At 50.2% G+C, this 15,199-nt stretch overlaps 1 protein-coding gene across 1 annotated transcript in view; it reads left to right on the top strand.

Moving 5' to 3' along the window:
• The window catches only part of IQCA1 (IQ motif containing with AAA domain 1), a 107,422-nt gene that overhangs the window by 8,255 nt on the left and 83,968 nt on the right, over nucleotides 1-15,199 (top strand). Inside the window, exons 2-5 of the mRNA XM_071562193.1 lie at nucleotides 2,694-3,018; nucleotides 6,725-6,838; nucleotides 8,883-9,065; nucleotides 10,052-10,123. Of these exons, the coding sequence (XP_071418294.1) occupies nucleotides 2,694-3,018; nucleotides 6,725-6,838; nucleotides 8,883-9,065; nucleotides 10,052-10,123 (694 nt within the window). The remainder of the gene's footprint in view (nucleotides 1-2,693; nucleotides 3,019-6,724; nucleotides 6,839-8,882; nucleotides 9,066-10,051; nucleotides 10,124-15,199) is intronic.

Genomic DNA, 15,199 nt, shown 5'->3' with positions numbered 1-15,199 from the left:
CACGGACTATCAGGCTATCCCAGCTGAGAATTCAGCCCTTCCACATCCATTTTTTCCTTCGATACTTCATTTTCCAGCGGGCTGTCCTTCCTTTTGCCCTCATTTACATCAAAACATCTCTGCTGCAAAAGCTGCAATCATACCATGATATCCATAGTCTTAACATCTGACCCGCAGCAACGTGCTTGCAATCATCCTAATGCTTATCCGCTAACCCACGGCTCCATGGAAGCAATTAGGGGCTGTCTGCAGTGCCCTGTGCTGCCGCGCTCCGGGGGCTGCAGCTCCGTCCCCTCCTCCCTCCACGAGTCATTCAGAGCAGGAAAAGAAACTGGATATTAGCTGGCTCAGCAGGAGGAACCTCTTGGCATTCCTCAGTCAGGGGAGGCAGAAAGGGAGATGATTGGAAATTGGAGCGGACAGTCGCGGGGCTGTGCCCGTCGCTCCCTGCAATACCTTCCCTGCCTGGCAATCGCTCCAGCTCGAGGGAACTCAGGGCTGGCAGTCGGCTGGGGGGAGCAGGGACCTGGGGCAGTGGGGGCAGCCTCCGGGGCTGGGCAGGGAGCTGGGGGCAGCGGGGACAGCCCCCGGAGCTGGGCAGTCGGCTGGGGGCAGCGGGGACAGCCCCCGGGGCTGGGCAGTCGGCTGGGGGCAGCGGGGACAGCCCCCGGGGCTGGGCAGTCGGCTGGGGGCAGCGGGGACAGCCCCCGCGGCTGGGCAGGCGGCTGGGGGCAGCGGGGACAGCCCCCGGGGCTGGGATTCCTCCGAGCTGTGTCACCTCCCCACGGGCGGGGACAAGTGACAGCAAACTGCGCACAACCCCGCGCATTTCCTCCTGTGTGCAAACCCCTCACGCCAACGCACATCCTGCCACCCGTCCGTGTCCCGGCTCCAGAGGGAATGCAAAACTCCCACCGATCACCTGGCAGGGCTCCCACCTGCTGCTGGCCCTGCCTGTGCCACCCTGCCCTCTCATTGGCTGATCCCCCACACCTGGGTTAGCGCCGCACTTGAGTGATGCCAGGAGTGCAATGGGATGTGCATGGAGTAGGGAAAAAGGAAGGAGAGAGACCTGGGTGGGCTGCAGAAGCGTTAGGAAAGCCAGAGCAGCTGCATCCTGCAGGAACCCAGGTCAGCTGAGCAGGATAACACACACTTCACAAAGTTAATGGTGCAAATTCAAGGGCAGGGCTCAGGCTGCTGGTGTTTTTGCCAACTGCCCTGGGAGCACCCAGGACCTGCACACACACCCTGGGGGCTGGAGTCTGTCCTGTCCATCCCACACAAGCCTCAGGCCACTCTGTGCTCTGAGGCTGGGAATGGTAATATCAGCTGACAGAGCTCCAGCTGTGGCATTTATTAACAAGCACAAGCAATGTGGGCAGCTGGGCAGCTTTCTGGGCACCATTAATACACCAGCACTCCCTCAGAGCAGCACCAGGTCTGCTCTGAAAGGTCACCTAATAAAGGCAGGGCATTTTACTGTCCTCATCCTCCTCTGAGAAGCTGTAGAACAGCAAGCAGTGAGTTGGTAAAAGCTCATGGATGGATCTGGATTGCACCACTGAAGCCAATGGTCTTTATTTCTAGGACTGACACACAACACTCAGCTTTCCCAGTTTCCAAATCCCCTGTTTTCCCCTTCTCCTGCAAACCTGCCAACATGATTGATCTGCTTTTCTTCAAACACAACTGAGTCTCAATGCAGAAGGAATTTCTTAGCTCTGCTACTAGAGAAGCATGTTCAGAGATGTTACATTTCTTAAGACCTTTCAACTCCCAAGAGTCTCCATCTGGCAAAGAGAGGTTACAAAGGAGAACAGGACCTAAGAGTGTCATCCCTACCACAGGTGACAGTACCTTTCCATACCAAACCGACTGTGTGAGCCCTTCTCTGGATAGAAGCCTCATTGCCCAGAGACCATTTTTGCTCCTTTAGGTTGATCTCCCAAGGATATTCTGCACTGATCTCCTTTTTGCACAAAAAGCCACTGACAGCCAGTCCATGCTCACAAAAGAGCTCCAACCATTCCCACCAAAATTACCAAGTGAACAGCGTTATTGCCTCTGGAAATGAAGGTGGCCTCAGGTGACATCTTCCATGCCACTTACTCCCAGAGCCACTGGACCTGATATTTTGCAACTGCCTGGAGAGCAACAGTTGCTACCATAGAAATAAATCAATTTTCCTCACTTCATACTTGAAATAACACTCCCAGCTTTGCTCCAGGCTTGGCACCAGCTCCACCCCTTACCCTGCAGGTAACTCCAACAACCACTGCAGAAAGGCAGAACAGCAGCACAAGCTTTAGAAACATGAATTGGTCCTCATCCCAAACATGCAGAGGGCTCAAACAGACCTTCCCCATTAAAGGCCTTTGGGGGGATACCCCTTTTCCATTAAACTGTCTTCTCAGTTAGCACAACAGAATGAACTCCTGGCACTGTTGGGGGTTGTGACTTCAAGCATGTTAGGAATGAAGTTGAAAAGCTTCTAAGCTTTCTTTAGCAAAAAGGGAAACTTTTGCTCATAGTTTTTAAAATACCTTGTAGTGAAAATCCCTTCATGCCTGTAACAGCTCACACTGCCAGGTTTGGTTTTCTGAGAAACCCCCACACACAGAGCCCTGGCCTCGCTGTGTGCCCACTCCTGCTTTCCTGCCAGGCTAACACAGTCCTCTCTTTCCAACCAGCACCTACTGCAAGATGTGGGCAGACGCCCAGAAAGACCTGGATGTGCTGCTCCAGAGAGAGAGGTCGGAGTTCCTGGTGCCAGAGCCGAACCTGGGGAAGGTGTGGAAGATGCTGGCCACCTCCTACATCCAGTACCTGGAGATCCTGCGCAGGCTGGAGGCCGCCCACGCCCACCTGAGGCACCAGCAGAAGCGGGCGGCGATCCGGCCCGTGCTGGACGGAGTCATGGGCCGCCTCCTGGAGCTCAAGAGGGAGCTGGTCAGGCTGGACAACTCTGAGTGCCACGACCTGGAGGACATCCTGACAGAGCTGAGGCGCCTGCCGGTGGGTGTCCTGGTCACCACGCTCCCTCCCTGCTGGCCGGGGCACTGCCAGGGATCCAGGGGCAGCCACAGCTGCTCTGGGCAGCCTGTGCCAGGGGCTCCCTGTGCCAGGGGTCCCCACCCTCACAGCCAGGAATTCCCTCCCAATATCCCAGGTAACCCTGCCCTCTGGCAGCACCAACTTTGACAGCTTCACTGTTGGTGTCAGTACCTTGGTGCCCTCTGGCAGCACCAACTTGGACAGCTTTGCTGTTGGTGTCAGTACCTTGTGCCCTCTGGCAGCACCAACTTGGACAGCTTTGCTGTTGGTGTCAGTGCCTTGGTGCCCTCTGGCAGCACCAACTTGGACAGCTTTGCTGTTGGTGTCAGTGCCTTGGTGCCCTCTGGCAGCTGTTGGTATCGGTACCTTGTGCCCTCTGGCAGCACCAACTTGGACAGCTTTGATGTTGGTATCAGTACCTTGTGCCCTCTGGCAGCACCAACTTGGACAGCTTTGCTGTTGGTGTCAGTGCCTTGGTGCCCTCTGGCAGCACCAACTTGGACAGCTTTGCTGTTGGTGTCAGTGCCTTGTGCCCTCTGGCAGCACCAACTTGGACAGCTTTGCTGTTGGTGTCAGTGCCTTGGTGCCCTCTGGCAGCACCAACTTGGACAGCTTTGCTGTTGGTGTCAGTGCCTTGTGCCCTCTGGCAGCACCAACTTGGACAGCTTTGCTGTTGGTGTCAGTGCCTTGGTGCCCTCTGGCAGCACCAACTCGGACAGCTTCACTGTTGGTTGCAGTGGCTCAGCTCTGGCAGGTTCCAGTGTGGATTCCATAGGAAATGGGAGCTGGTAAGTGAAGTAGAGCCCAGCTCAGCCTGCCCTTTGTGTCTCGGTGAAACCAGCCTGGCCATGGGCTCTGCCAGAGGGCACAGGGGGGGCTGAGAGGGGCACAGACAGCTCTGCTTGTATGGAGCACAACAAACCACTCAAACGAGACACTTGAGACACATCTCTGACTGCAAAGGAGGCAGGAGCCGGGAGCACGTTCAGTGCCCAAGGCCAGGAGTGCCTGATGGAAAAGCTGCCCCAACAACCCAGGGAACATGAACGTGACAATGGGGCAAAGTGTTGACGCTGTGCTGGAAGAGCTGCAGGACAAATCAGCTGGCAAGGGGGTCCTTCTCTCGCAGAGAGCTCCATCTATTGTCGCGTTCAGGTACTCCTGCTCTGGTACAACCAGCCCCAATTCCTGCTTTTCCTGCGCTCCCTGCTCCAAGATGAATTGCCTGGAATCGTTTCAGCATTATTCTGAGATCTGCAAACATGTTTCTGTGTGCCCCTTCCCAACACAGCAAGGACATCCTACACTACAAGAAGAGGGATCACCCTGAACTTTCACCAGCTTTTTACCTTCCACTTTAATCACTATTTTAAACTATGAGATAATATAAACACATCTCTGGGGAAACTAATCCTTCGAATCATATTTTGAAATCCTTAGGCATTGCTGTTTTCATGACTTAGCAGTAAATCCACCTGCAGCAAAATGTTGGCAAGTCTGAAAATCTTGCCTGACATCTACTAAAAAAACAAGCATAAATTCAAATTCCTGCACCACACCTTAATTTCAAGAAGGCATAACATACCTACCACAAAAGAAATCAATCACTGTAGAGATTTCAGGTTTTTTCAAAGAAAGTATTTTTTGCAGTAGATAGGAATACAGATTTATGGGTTTTATAAAATATTCACATAATCTTGGTAATGCACAAATTAACTTGACAAATAACTCTTGTTTCTCAAAGAATCTGCCCAGAAAGGGTATGTGGAGTCCTTCCTTGCCCTGTATTATCATGGGCTACAATCCAGCACCACTGTAGCAGAGAACACAACAGAATGGTCTCATTTTATATCTCATGTGATGATATTGCATACTTTGTACTGTGTCACTGTGAGGCCAAAGCTTCCTATTTCTCTAGTTCTGTACCTCATGTTTTTGTACAGTTGCCTTCCAACATCCAGCCAACTCCCTTTCCTGGGCTAACTGGGAAGCTATTTGGGTCCACACATGCCATGTGGAGCCAGGAGTGCCTAAAAAGCTGCAAATGTGAGTGGAGCATAAACATCCCAAGCCTAACTTGTCAATGCTGGGCCCCAAAGAGAAGCAGGTTCCTTCCAGGTCCTTCCTTTACAGTCAGTAAAGGTCACAGTCCAGGATCACTTGTAATTAAAGATTAGACATCAAAGATACCTGTCAGCCCTATGGGAGTGTCCAGGCAAACCCCTTGACGTCTCACACCTCAAAATGGCCAGATTTGTAACTCCATCCACAGTGCTTTGCACTCAAAGTACAGTGTATGATGATTCCCATCGACTGTCAGGGGTGTTGGAAGGTGCCACCAGGGAGCTCAGCAAGACAAGCACTCAGAAACTTGAGCAGATGAGAGCTGTGCACTGATAAAGCCCTCGGGGATAAGCACAGTCCAGTCTGGAGGCTTTTCTATGGGATGTCCTGGTCTGCACAGCCTGCAGCTGAGGGGTTGGTGTGAATCTGTTCCCAGGGGGTGTTTTCCTTGGCCAAGCCTTCCCCACACATTCTGGAGGATCTCGGGGCTCACAAGCAGCATGTTCACCATGTGCCTGGGTCAAGGCAGGAGTGCTTTTCTCCTCCTCCTCCTCCCCCCTGTCCACACCAGAACTGGCACTGAGGCTGCAACAATCAGCTCCAAGGTCTCCCCGGGCAGGTCAGAGCCCACCAGTTCCCACAACAGCCAAACAGGGAGCACTGACAGTCCTGTGCCTGTGCCGGGCTCCACAGGGACCTGGGGACACACTGTGGTGTCACCTGACTGTGCCAGCCCTCATGAGCAGCACCAGAGGGGAACTCCTGCCTGCAGCCCCCAGCCCTGCCCTGGGCACACCATCTGCTTGAGGAGTTCCTGAGACACAAAACAGGGACCATGGACAGGATGAACCAGACCCAGAAGATGTGCTGTTCCCCATGCAAGAAATATACTTGCCAGCAGTTGCTCTCAAAGAGTTATCTCCAGTCTTCCATAGGATACAAAGAACAGCATCTCAACTTCTGGGGATGTTTCTTCTCTGCTTGTCCATGTCTTGGCATTTCCCAGCAATTCTACAGGAGCAGAATCACAAGAAATGTAAATCAGTTAAATCTTTTTAAAGATGGGAATGGGTAAACACAGCCCTTTCTAGTCATGTCTGATTTTAAGAAGTGACTGAGGTATCTCAGTCAGAGACAGTGACAGATTGTCTACAGGTCAAAATACCTGCAGACAAGCAGAATTATGCTTTGGTTCCTTGTAATGGTTAAAAAATTGCACGAGTGGATCTATTTTTCATGTTGATTAAAACAAGAAGTGGGATGATCACACAACCAGAGCTATTCAGTTTGGTGGAAATCATGTTTAAATTTCCAGCAACCCTGCCAAATATTTTAGCAATTTGATAATATAATTGAGCCATTATAAAAAGGAAGATTTCTGGGCTCACATGGTTCAGAAACCGGGCTGATTTATTTGTTTTTGTTGAATTAGGCCTTAAGTAATTGCAAAGGAACCGCAGCTGTTACAGAGGTCAAATTCCCCAACGCTCCAAAATACTCAACAACCCCTCTTCTATTTAATTGCTTTGTAAAGGTGTTCAATTAATCAGTAGCATGATTTAAGTGCAGTTCTAAAAAGCATCTCATGCCTTTTTTCCTCTAGGAAGACATAGAAATCCCCATCCCCAAGTATTTCATTAAAGAAAACCTGGAAGTCCTGCAGCAGAGGGAGAAAACCCTTGATGAGATTTTGCTGAATGCAGGTTTGCAAGAGCAGGTAAATGCCCCCCATCCCCACACATCCCATTAGTTTGTTTAGTTTACAGCCACACGTGTCTGAACACATGAGCCACTGTGGGGAGAAGCACTTTTACAGCAGCTGGAAAGTAAAAGTGTGTTTACAGATAAGGCACAAGCAGAAAGTAACACCAGATTTTCCTGTCTAACAATATCCAGTCATGTCTGGAGTCTGGTTAAGGCTGAAATGATTCGTCTCTGTCGTGTGTGAGTGTCAGAGAAAGGGCAGCACTTGGGCCAAGTTTAGTAGGTGCTTTGTTTGTGCTGTTAACCCTCCCCATGTAATTAGCCCTACCACGAGCAGGCTGGGCTCAGGCTCTCCTGAGCCAGGACTCCCAAAAGAGCAGCAGAACTGGGAGTTCAGGTCAGCACAACTGCTGCCATTCAGTCGTTCCTAACCCTGAACAATGAGGGCAGTTTCTTCGTGCAGCCTCAGAGCTGCAGCTGCTGGGAGGAGCAGAAAATGAGGGTTTGGCAGAGCAGAAGTGATTACAGAGACATTCACTGGGCTGGATTTGATAGTCTTCTGGCCTTTTAGAAATGGTTTGTTGCCTCCAAGGAGGTCCTGCTGACCCCCTGAAATAAAGCTGTGCCTACATACGTGGCAACCTGGATGGATGGATGTTACAGCCAGAAGGGACAGTCCCAAGGGACCCCTTAGTCAAACTGCTGCACTGCCCCACCAGTGGATTCTCCACCAGGGGTGTGTGTGTTTGATCCCTCAAACTAAGGGGGGGAAAGTTCCCAGGGACAGAAACAGCCCCAGTCAGACAGAGCCTGCAGAGACAAAGCACAGATGCTTTCCTGAGAGAGCTCTGGGTGAGTTCTCTGCTCTTCTGGCACTCTGGTGTTGGTTGGTGGAGCTCCTGTTTTGGCACATTATATCCTGAAGCCTTTTAGTTTCCCACAGTTCTGCCCTTGCCCCTTTTCAGTGTGGCACCCCCACAGATAACGCTGCCCAGTGTGCCCCAGCTCCCCTGGGAGCAGCAGGCTCTGGCAGGGTCCAGGTCTCCTTGCCAGGCTCCTACCCAGGCAGAGGGGCACTAAACACAAACCAAAACATCTCCCAGAGTGTGAATGCAGTGCCTGTGCTGCACTTCCAGCTCAGCCAGCACTGGGATTGCTGGAGGGCTGTCAGCACTCCTGCACACAGCCTGGGACCCTCAGGAAATCCTCCCTGCTGTGCAACAGCCCATGGAGCTGTTCAGTGTCCATGGCACTGCCGTTATGGGCATCGAGCAGAAATCCAGCACAGTGGGGTGAATCTGAGCAATCTGCTCTGCTCATCATTTGTCCTTCTGTGCAATTCTGTCATAGAAAGCCCTGCTGAAAGCAGGAACTGCCACATAATATATGCAGAAGGATTAAAAATGAACTGACTCCAGTTGGGGAGTTACAGCAAAAAGGACACTAATTCAGCTTTCCCATGGGGAGCAGGAGGGTCCTCAGGAGTGAGAAGGGGGAGTCCCTCTCTTCCCCTCCACTGCTCTGGTGTATTTTCCCCAAAGCCTCTCCTACCTGGGCTGGGCTGACTCAGAACAGCCTCTCCTTCCATTCAGCAAAAGAACTGCAGTCCCAGCAGCACACCCAGAAACACAGCCCTTCACAAAAGCCAAGGAAAACATCCCAGAGCCTAAGAAATTCTCCTTCTAACAGGACAAAGCCCCCTGGTTCTTTATGCCATCTTTCCCAGCTGGATAAAGCTCAGCAGGATGTAGGAGCCCTGTGGAGCCATCGTGGTTTCCACTGGAGCAGCAGGTTTTCCTTATCACACCCCAACACACCAGGTTGGTTCAGCTCCTCCTGAAGGTCCTCAGAAACACCTCTCACAAAATATCAGATTTGCAAGGTATTGCCAGACACCCAGAGACAGGAGCACCCGCTGTCTGTGACAGGGATGGTTTCACCTCAGAAAGTCACTGCAAGTAGTTCATTCATTGTTCCACTTGCTAATTGAGGCAGGCAATTAACAGAAGGCGGAATCCTGCTGTCCTTTGCTCACTTTGCTGGCTGTGTCTCTGCAGGAGCCTGACAAGTCCATACCCCTGCCAGAGGCCATTCGGCTGCTGCAGGTGGCAGAGCGGGCGCGCCAGGGGCGCAGCCGGGCCCGCTTCATGAGGAACATCTACCTGGAGGAGAAGAGGACAACCAAACAGGAGGAGCCCCTGGGGCAGCGTGCACACGATGCTGCCACTTGCATCCAAAAGGTGAGTTTCTGCTCTCAGTTCTGCCAGACCCAAAAGGCAGTGTTTGTTGGGAAGAACAGCTGTGGACAAGCACAGCTCAGAGCATGGGAAGTGCTCTGGAATGGTCATTGTTAGAGAGTCCAGCAAGGGGAAATACAGCATTTTGTTTCTGCACCACTCAGAGTAAACCAAACTCCCTTCCCCAAAACCCACTGAGTGGAACTGCAGAGACGCTGAGGACAAAGAACACAAAAAGGAAAGACAAGTCCCTCTCTCCCCCTGTACTGCTCTCATGTATTTTCCCCCAAGGCTCTTCTACCTGGGCTGGGCTGACTCAGAACAGCCTCTCCTTCCATTCAGCAAAAGAACTGCAGTCCCAGCAGCACATCCAGATCCACAGCTCTTCCTAACAGAACGAGACAGGGCCCTGGATGTGAGAGCAGTGGAAACAGTCCTGCCCTGGCAAGGCAGGATGACTTTATAACCTACTTGTTGTTTTTCCACTCTGATTTTTATGACCTCAGTTGCTCTCTCTGGCCTCCCCTTGGAATGCAGTGCATGCATTCACAATCCATGCCTCTTCCTGTGATCAGAACAGAAAGTCTCCCTTCTTCTCCCACCCCTTTTCCTGGGATCTCCAGGGAAATAGTTCATTCTATATCTTGAAAAGATGACCAAGGGAGATCAGTGCTAAATTCCACAGAAAGTCCTTACACGTCAATAATTCAGACAATTCAGCCTGATGAGAAGAGCTCAGTGTAAATTTTAAGCCTGAACACTTCATGAAACCACAACAGGGTTGTGTTTAGAGCCAGATATACCAGAGTGAGGGATAACAAACCTCAGAATTTGTTAGAAAAAAATCTCTGATGGCAACCTGTTAAAAAGCAATAGTTTCAATGGCATATTGTGCCTTTCCTTCCTCTATTTGTTTTTTCCTGTGTCTGCCCCAGCAAAGGAAGCTGTAACAAGGGCCATTTATCTCATTAGGGGTTGTTTCCATGCAGGTTTGGCGTGGGCACATCCAGCGCAAGAGGACAGAGAAAATAAGGGAAGAGGAAATGGTATTCCTGGGGATCGTAAGTGCTGCTGCCTGGAGAATATAAACTGCCACACTCGGGTTGTTCTTCAGACTTCTGTAATTCAGCACAAGATGAGAAATTAATTTCTAAGATTCCTTCTATTTTAAAAGGAGTCTCTAAGGAATACAGAGCCAAACTAGAATGATAGATGGCACAGGAGGAGCACAATTTGTCTTCTGCTGAGTGGCTTTGTGCTGCCTGCACAGAGCCCAATGTGTGTGGCAGATGTGCAAACAGGCTGGGCAGGATTTGCCCCAGGTTTGAGGGAATTTGACCCAGGCATGATAGAGCAAGGAAATTTTATCAATCAACTTCCCAGTTATGATTTCAAGGCATGTGAGCTGCCTTATTTCTGGAGCAGAATTCACAGAGTCCTTGAGGCTGGAAAAGCCCTCTAAGCCCTTCTAGTCCAGCCCTTAACCCAGCGGTGCCAAGCCCACCACTAACCCACATCCCCAGGTGCCACATCCATGTGGACTTCAAATTCCCCCAGAGATGGGGACTCCACCACTTCCCTGGGCAGCTGTACCAGGGTTGGAAAGCCCTTTTACTGGGGAAATTTTTCCTGATATCCAATCTAATTAAAACAGAAAGTCTTCTTCTCCCACCCCTTTGCAAGTCACTGCACGTGTATGTCAAGAGTAGGGAAGAGAAACACCAGAACTGGCATATTAATACATCAGTACTTCTCTAAGTCCACATAAAAATAATCAAAATATTCCTCCCATCATGTTACTACACAGGGAAGTGAACAGCTATCTATGGTCAGATTGCATGAGGTGAAAGAAAAAAAATCAAAGCACCCTCTCCAAAAGGAACCTGTTCCTCTCCTGGTTAAAACAGCCCCATCTCCTCCTTCCCCCCAAATCTTCCTTCTAGAGAATGCCTAAGAAACAGGAAAAACTCTTCGTAGTTGACATCTCCTTTGGCCACCCCCAATCCTTTGGGTGCCTTCCTGAGGCAGTGTCAGGTGTCAAACCTCCCCCATCTGCAGCCACAGTGGCACAGCCCTGGTACCAACCTCTAGTAAAGTTCTAGTGAAGCTGCTTCACAGCAGCACATCACAGACACCTCCAACACTTCCCCTGGGTTGGTAGGTTTGTTTATACCTCCATAGTCTACAGTTCAGAAAGGATTCATTTATAAACTAAATTTAATCTTGAATTCCAACATGCTCTCTGCTTTTCTCAGGCAATTTGTGTGATTTTCTTGCCCAGCAATGGAATTACCCTTGGCTACCTTACAGGGTTATGAAAACCAGTTGTGCCTATAGCACACATCCTACAGCAGTTAAGAATAACCTTAAATTCTTACCTTTATGGAGTAAAATATGCATTCACCTAAGCTTTTCCATGTTAAATACAGGTAACACCTTGTGGATTATTGCCTTTAATATCTGCTGGTCATTAACAGTAATGTGGCCAAACAGAGCCTTGGGTGCCAACTCTACCTCTGCTGGAGATCAAAAAGATTAAAAAGAGGTTTTAAACTAGTGCAGACCTACTGGTGACTAATGGGACACACTGAAAATAAGCCAGAAATGACACCTTTTGCAAAGCAAGGGATTGTTTCCCGTCAAATCCCACAACAGCCTCTGTGGAGTCTCAGGAAGGAAATCTGAATGTGGCATCAGCTGTCGGAGGGTTCACAGCCAAGCCCCTGTTTGCTGGTGGCCCACTGTGGGAGTAGCTGATAACTGGGATGGAAACAGCCCAGTTTATGGGGAGCACAGTATGATCTACAGGATCACAGGGATGGGGGGAATTCAAACCAAACACATCCAGTGTGTCCACTTGCTGACCTCCCCTTAGGAGTGACAGAATTGATGTTTGCCCCTCTGCACTCCGGCTCATTGCTCTTTATCGAGTACAGAATCAAAGGATGTAAAGGAAAAATGGACACCTCTAAATAAAATCAAAGAATTTGGTCAGCTCTCTAGTGGGTTTGCCTTCCCCTTTACTTTTCCTGCTGCATTCCCCTCCTTGGGCTGCAGAGGAAGTGAAGGGCAGGCAGACACTGGTTCCCACTGACAGATGGGCAGAGAGCTCCAGAGGTCAGGTCCCTTTGATGTACGATCACGTCAGGCCCCTAAAAAATGACCACAGATCTTCATGTGTAAATATGTTGAATTTGCTTTCCTAATGCTGCACGACTGAGATAAATTAGGAGAGCCAGCCATCCATTACCCCCAGTCCATCCCAAAGGAGACTCGACTTTGGTTGCAATAAATATAATTTCTCTTACAATTAGGGCTTCTTTTAAAATGTCTGTGTTAACTTTCAATACAGAGTGCCTTGCACAGGGAGCTGGTCCATTTGAAGTTCTGAACAGGGATTTCTGCAAAAATTCAATTGTGTTGGCCTAAAAATTAGGAAAATAGGTGTAAACTCCAAGAACTGCCCAGTCTTTTGCTTAATTCAGTGTTATTTTCTTTACTGTCTACTTGGTTCACAAAAATTTATGTATCTTCTCTGGAATTTGCTTCTATTTCATCTTTAGCCTGATGACAGAGCACAAGCCTGTGTTCCAGAGATTTTTCTTGGCTCTAAAGTAAAGCTCATTATTATTATTATTTATTAAGGCCTAATTGCAGAAACAGCATGATCCCCTCAGCTCATGTTTTTCTAAAGCTCCGATAAATCACACTTTGCAGCACCAGTTTAATTTGTGGAGAGCACTGAGCCTCCTAAGAGCACATACATCTTGATATCTGTATCCTGCCCTGTTTCCTGCTCTTCCTCACATTCCTGCCCGGGTGCTGTGAGCTGCCACAGCCACTGCTCCTGCCACAGGGCTGTGCCTGAGCCCCACTGCCCACATTGCTGGGGCAGGGAACACACTGAGCTGTCTGAAAACACACACAGGATGTCTGACCAAACCTACAGTTCCTTGCTCTGTTTTACCACCATAGCTCAGAAAAAACTTGTTTGCAGAGAGAGTGCTCAGGCATTGGAATGGGCTGCCCAGAGAGGGGGTGGATTCCCCATCCCTGGAGGTTTTTCAACTGAGCTTGGCCGTGGCACTGAGTGCCATGATCTGGTAAAGGGACTGGAGTTGGACCAAGGGTTGGACTTGATGACCTCAGAGGTCTTTTCCAACCCAATCCATTCTATGATTCTCAATGTAACACACCTTTTTTGCAGTTCGTAAGCTGGCACCTTCTTCCACTGCTCTGTTTCTGGAATTTATGATCTCCCTGTCACTAAACACCCCACTGAGAGCTTGTTCTGACTGTTTAATTTTGCAGCAGAGCAAGCTGCTCCCAGCCTGGTGTAACTGGGTGTGTGAACTGGTTTTTGGCAAGTGCCCAGTCTCAGGGTAGTGCAGAACAGCCTGAGCCAGTGCTGGATCCTCCCTCAGAGCTCTCCCTGCTGGACTCTCCTGCAGGAAGCTGTGGGTACAATCTCAGAACACAGGCTGCTGGCAGGAGGAAAGGCTGGGTCTAACACTAAATATTCAGATAAACACACTGATTTATGACAGGGAGGAGGATGTAGGAGACCAGAGGAACAGTTGGCTGGCTGGAAACAACCAGGTGGAACAACACGAGCCCAGGTGTGCTCAGGGGGCCAGGAATGCCAAGGGCACCCGCCCTGTGTCAGGAATAACGTGGCAGCAGGGCCAGGGCAGTGACTGTCCCTCTGTGCTGGAACTGCTGAGCCCACCCTTCCAGTGCTCTGTCCAGCTCTGGGCCCCTCTGTTCAGAATGGACACTGAGGGGCTGGCGCATGTCCAGAGAAGGGAATGGAGCTGGGGAAGAGGTTGGGGCCCAGTGGACCAGGACAGACAAAAGGACAGTGACACATGTGACACGTGGCACGATCCCCCCTTCCCTGCATTTAAAAGCTGCTGCATTCTGGGGTGGTGATTATTTACCTTCCTCTTTCCCCTTTCCTTCTCTTTCTTCCCCTACCTTCTTGTTCTCTGCAAATCAGACCAAAAAATTCCAGTCAGTGCCTTGTTAAGTGCCTTGTTGTGTCTGGATAAGCTGAAGTTTGCCAAGTGCCTTATTCTATTGGAATGTTCTAAAGTTTGCAAGGAAAAGTTCTTATTAAACCACCTGTGAATTTTTTGTTTCTGCACCACTCAGAGTGAATCAAACTCCCTTCCCCAAAACCCACTGAGTGGAATTACAGAGGAGCTGAGGACAAAGAACACAAAAAGGAAAGACAAGTCCCTCTCTCCACCTCCACTGCTCTGGTGTATTTTTCCCCAAGCCTCTTCTACCTGGGCTGGGCTGACTCAGAACAGCCTCTCCTTCCATTCAGCAAAAGAACTGCAGTCCCAGCAGCACATCCAGAAACACAGCCCTTCACAAAAGCCAAGGAAAACATCCCAGAGCCTAAGAAATTCTCCTTCTAACAGGACAAAGCCCCCTGGTTCTTTATGCCATCTTTCCCAGCTGGATAAAGCTCAGCAGGATGTAGGAGTCCTGTGGAGCCATCGTGGTTTCCACTGGAGCAGCAGGTTTTCCTAATCACACCCCAACACACCAGGTTGGTTCAGCTCCTCCTGAAGGTCCTCAGAAACACCTCTCACAAAATATCAGATTTGCAAGGTACTGAACCACAAGTCAAGCCCCAGTTTAGGGCTCAATCCTCTTCAGCAGCTTTGAGGCAGGAGCTCTCCAAGGCCTGGTCACCCCCTTGCTCATGTTTTTACTTAATGAGCACAAATGATCAATCCCAGTAGAGCCAAGTGCTTTAAACTCTTAAGCAGTTCATAGGACTGAGCCCTGTCCTATGGAAACACCCTCTTGTCTCCCAGGTACATCTGTGGGCTTAATGACACAGCTGACACTGCTCTATTCCCTAATTCCAGCCCTTCCCAAAGATTCAGTACTGCAATCATGCTGTTCTGTGAGTTTCTGACACAGTATTTCCACTGTCCTTCCTTCCTCTATGTCCCAGGCCAGGCTGGACAGGGCTTGGAGCAACCTGGGACAGTGGGAGGTGTCCCAGGCCAGGCTGGACACGGTTTGGAGCAACCTGGGACAGTGGGAGGTGTCCCAGGCCAGGCTGGACAGGGCTTGGAGCAACGTGGGACAGTGGGAGGTGTCCCAGGCCAGGTTGG

Source organism: Pithys albifrons, chromosome 8 (assembly GCF_047495875.1).
Source record: "Pithys albifrons albifrons isolate INPA30051 chromosome 8, PitAlb_v1, whole genome shotgun sequence".
Lineage (NCBI taxonomy): Eukaryota > Metazoa > Chordata > Aves > Passeriformes > Thamnophilidae > Pithys > Pithys albifrons.
This window is presented reverse-complemented; position numbering and strand designations above follow the sequence as displayed.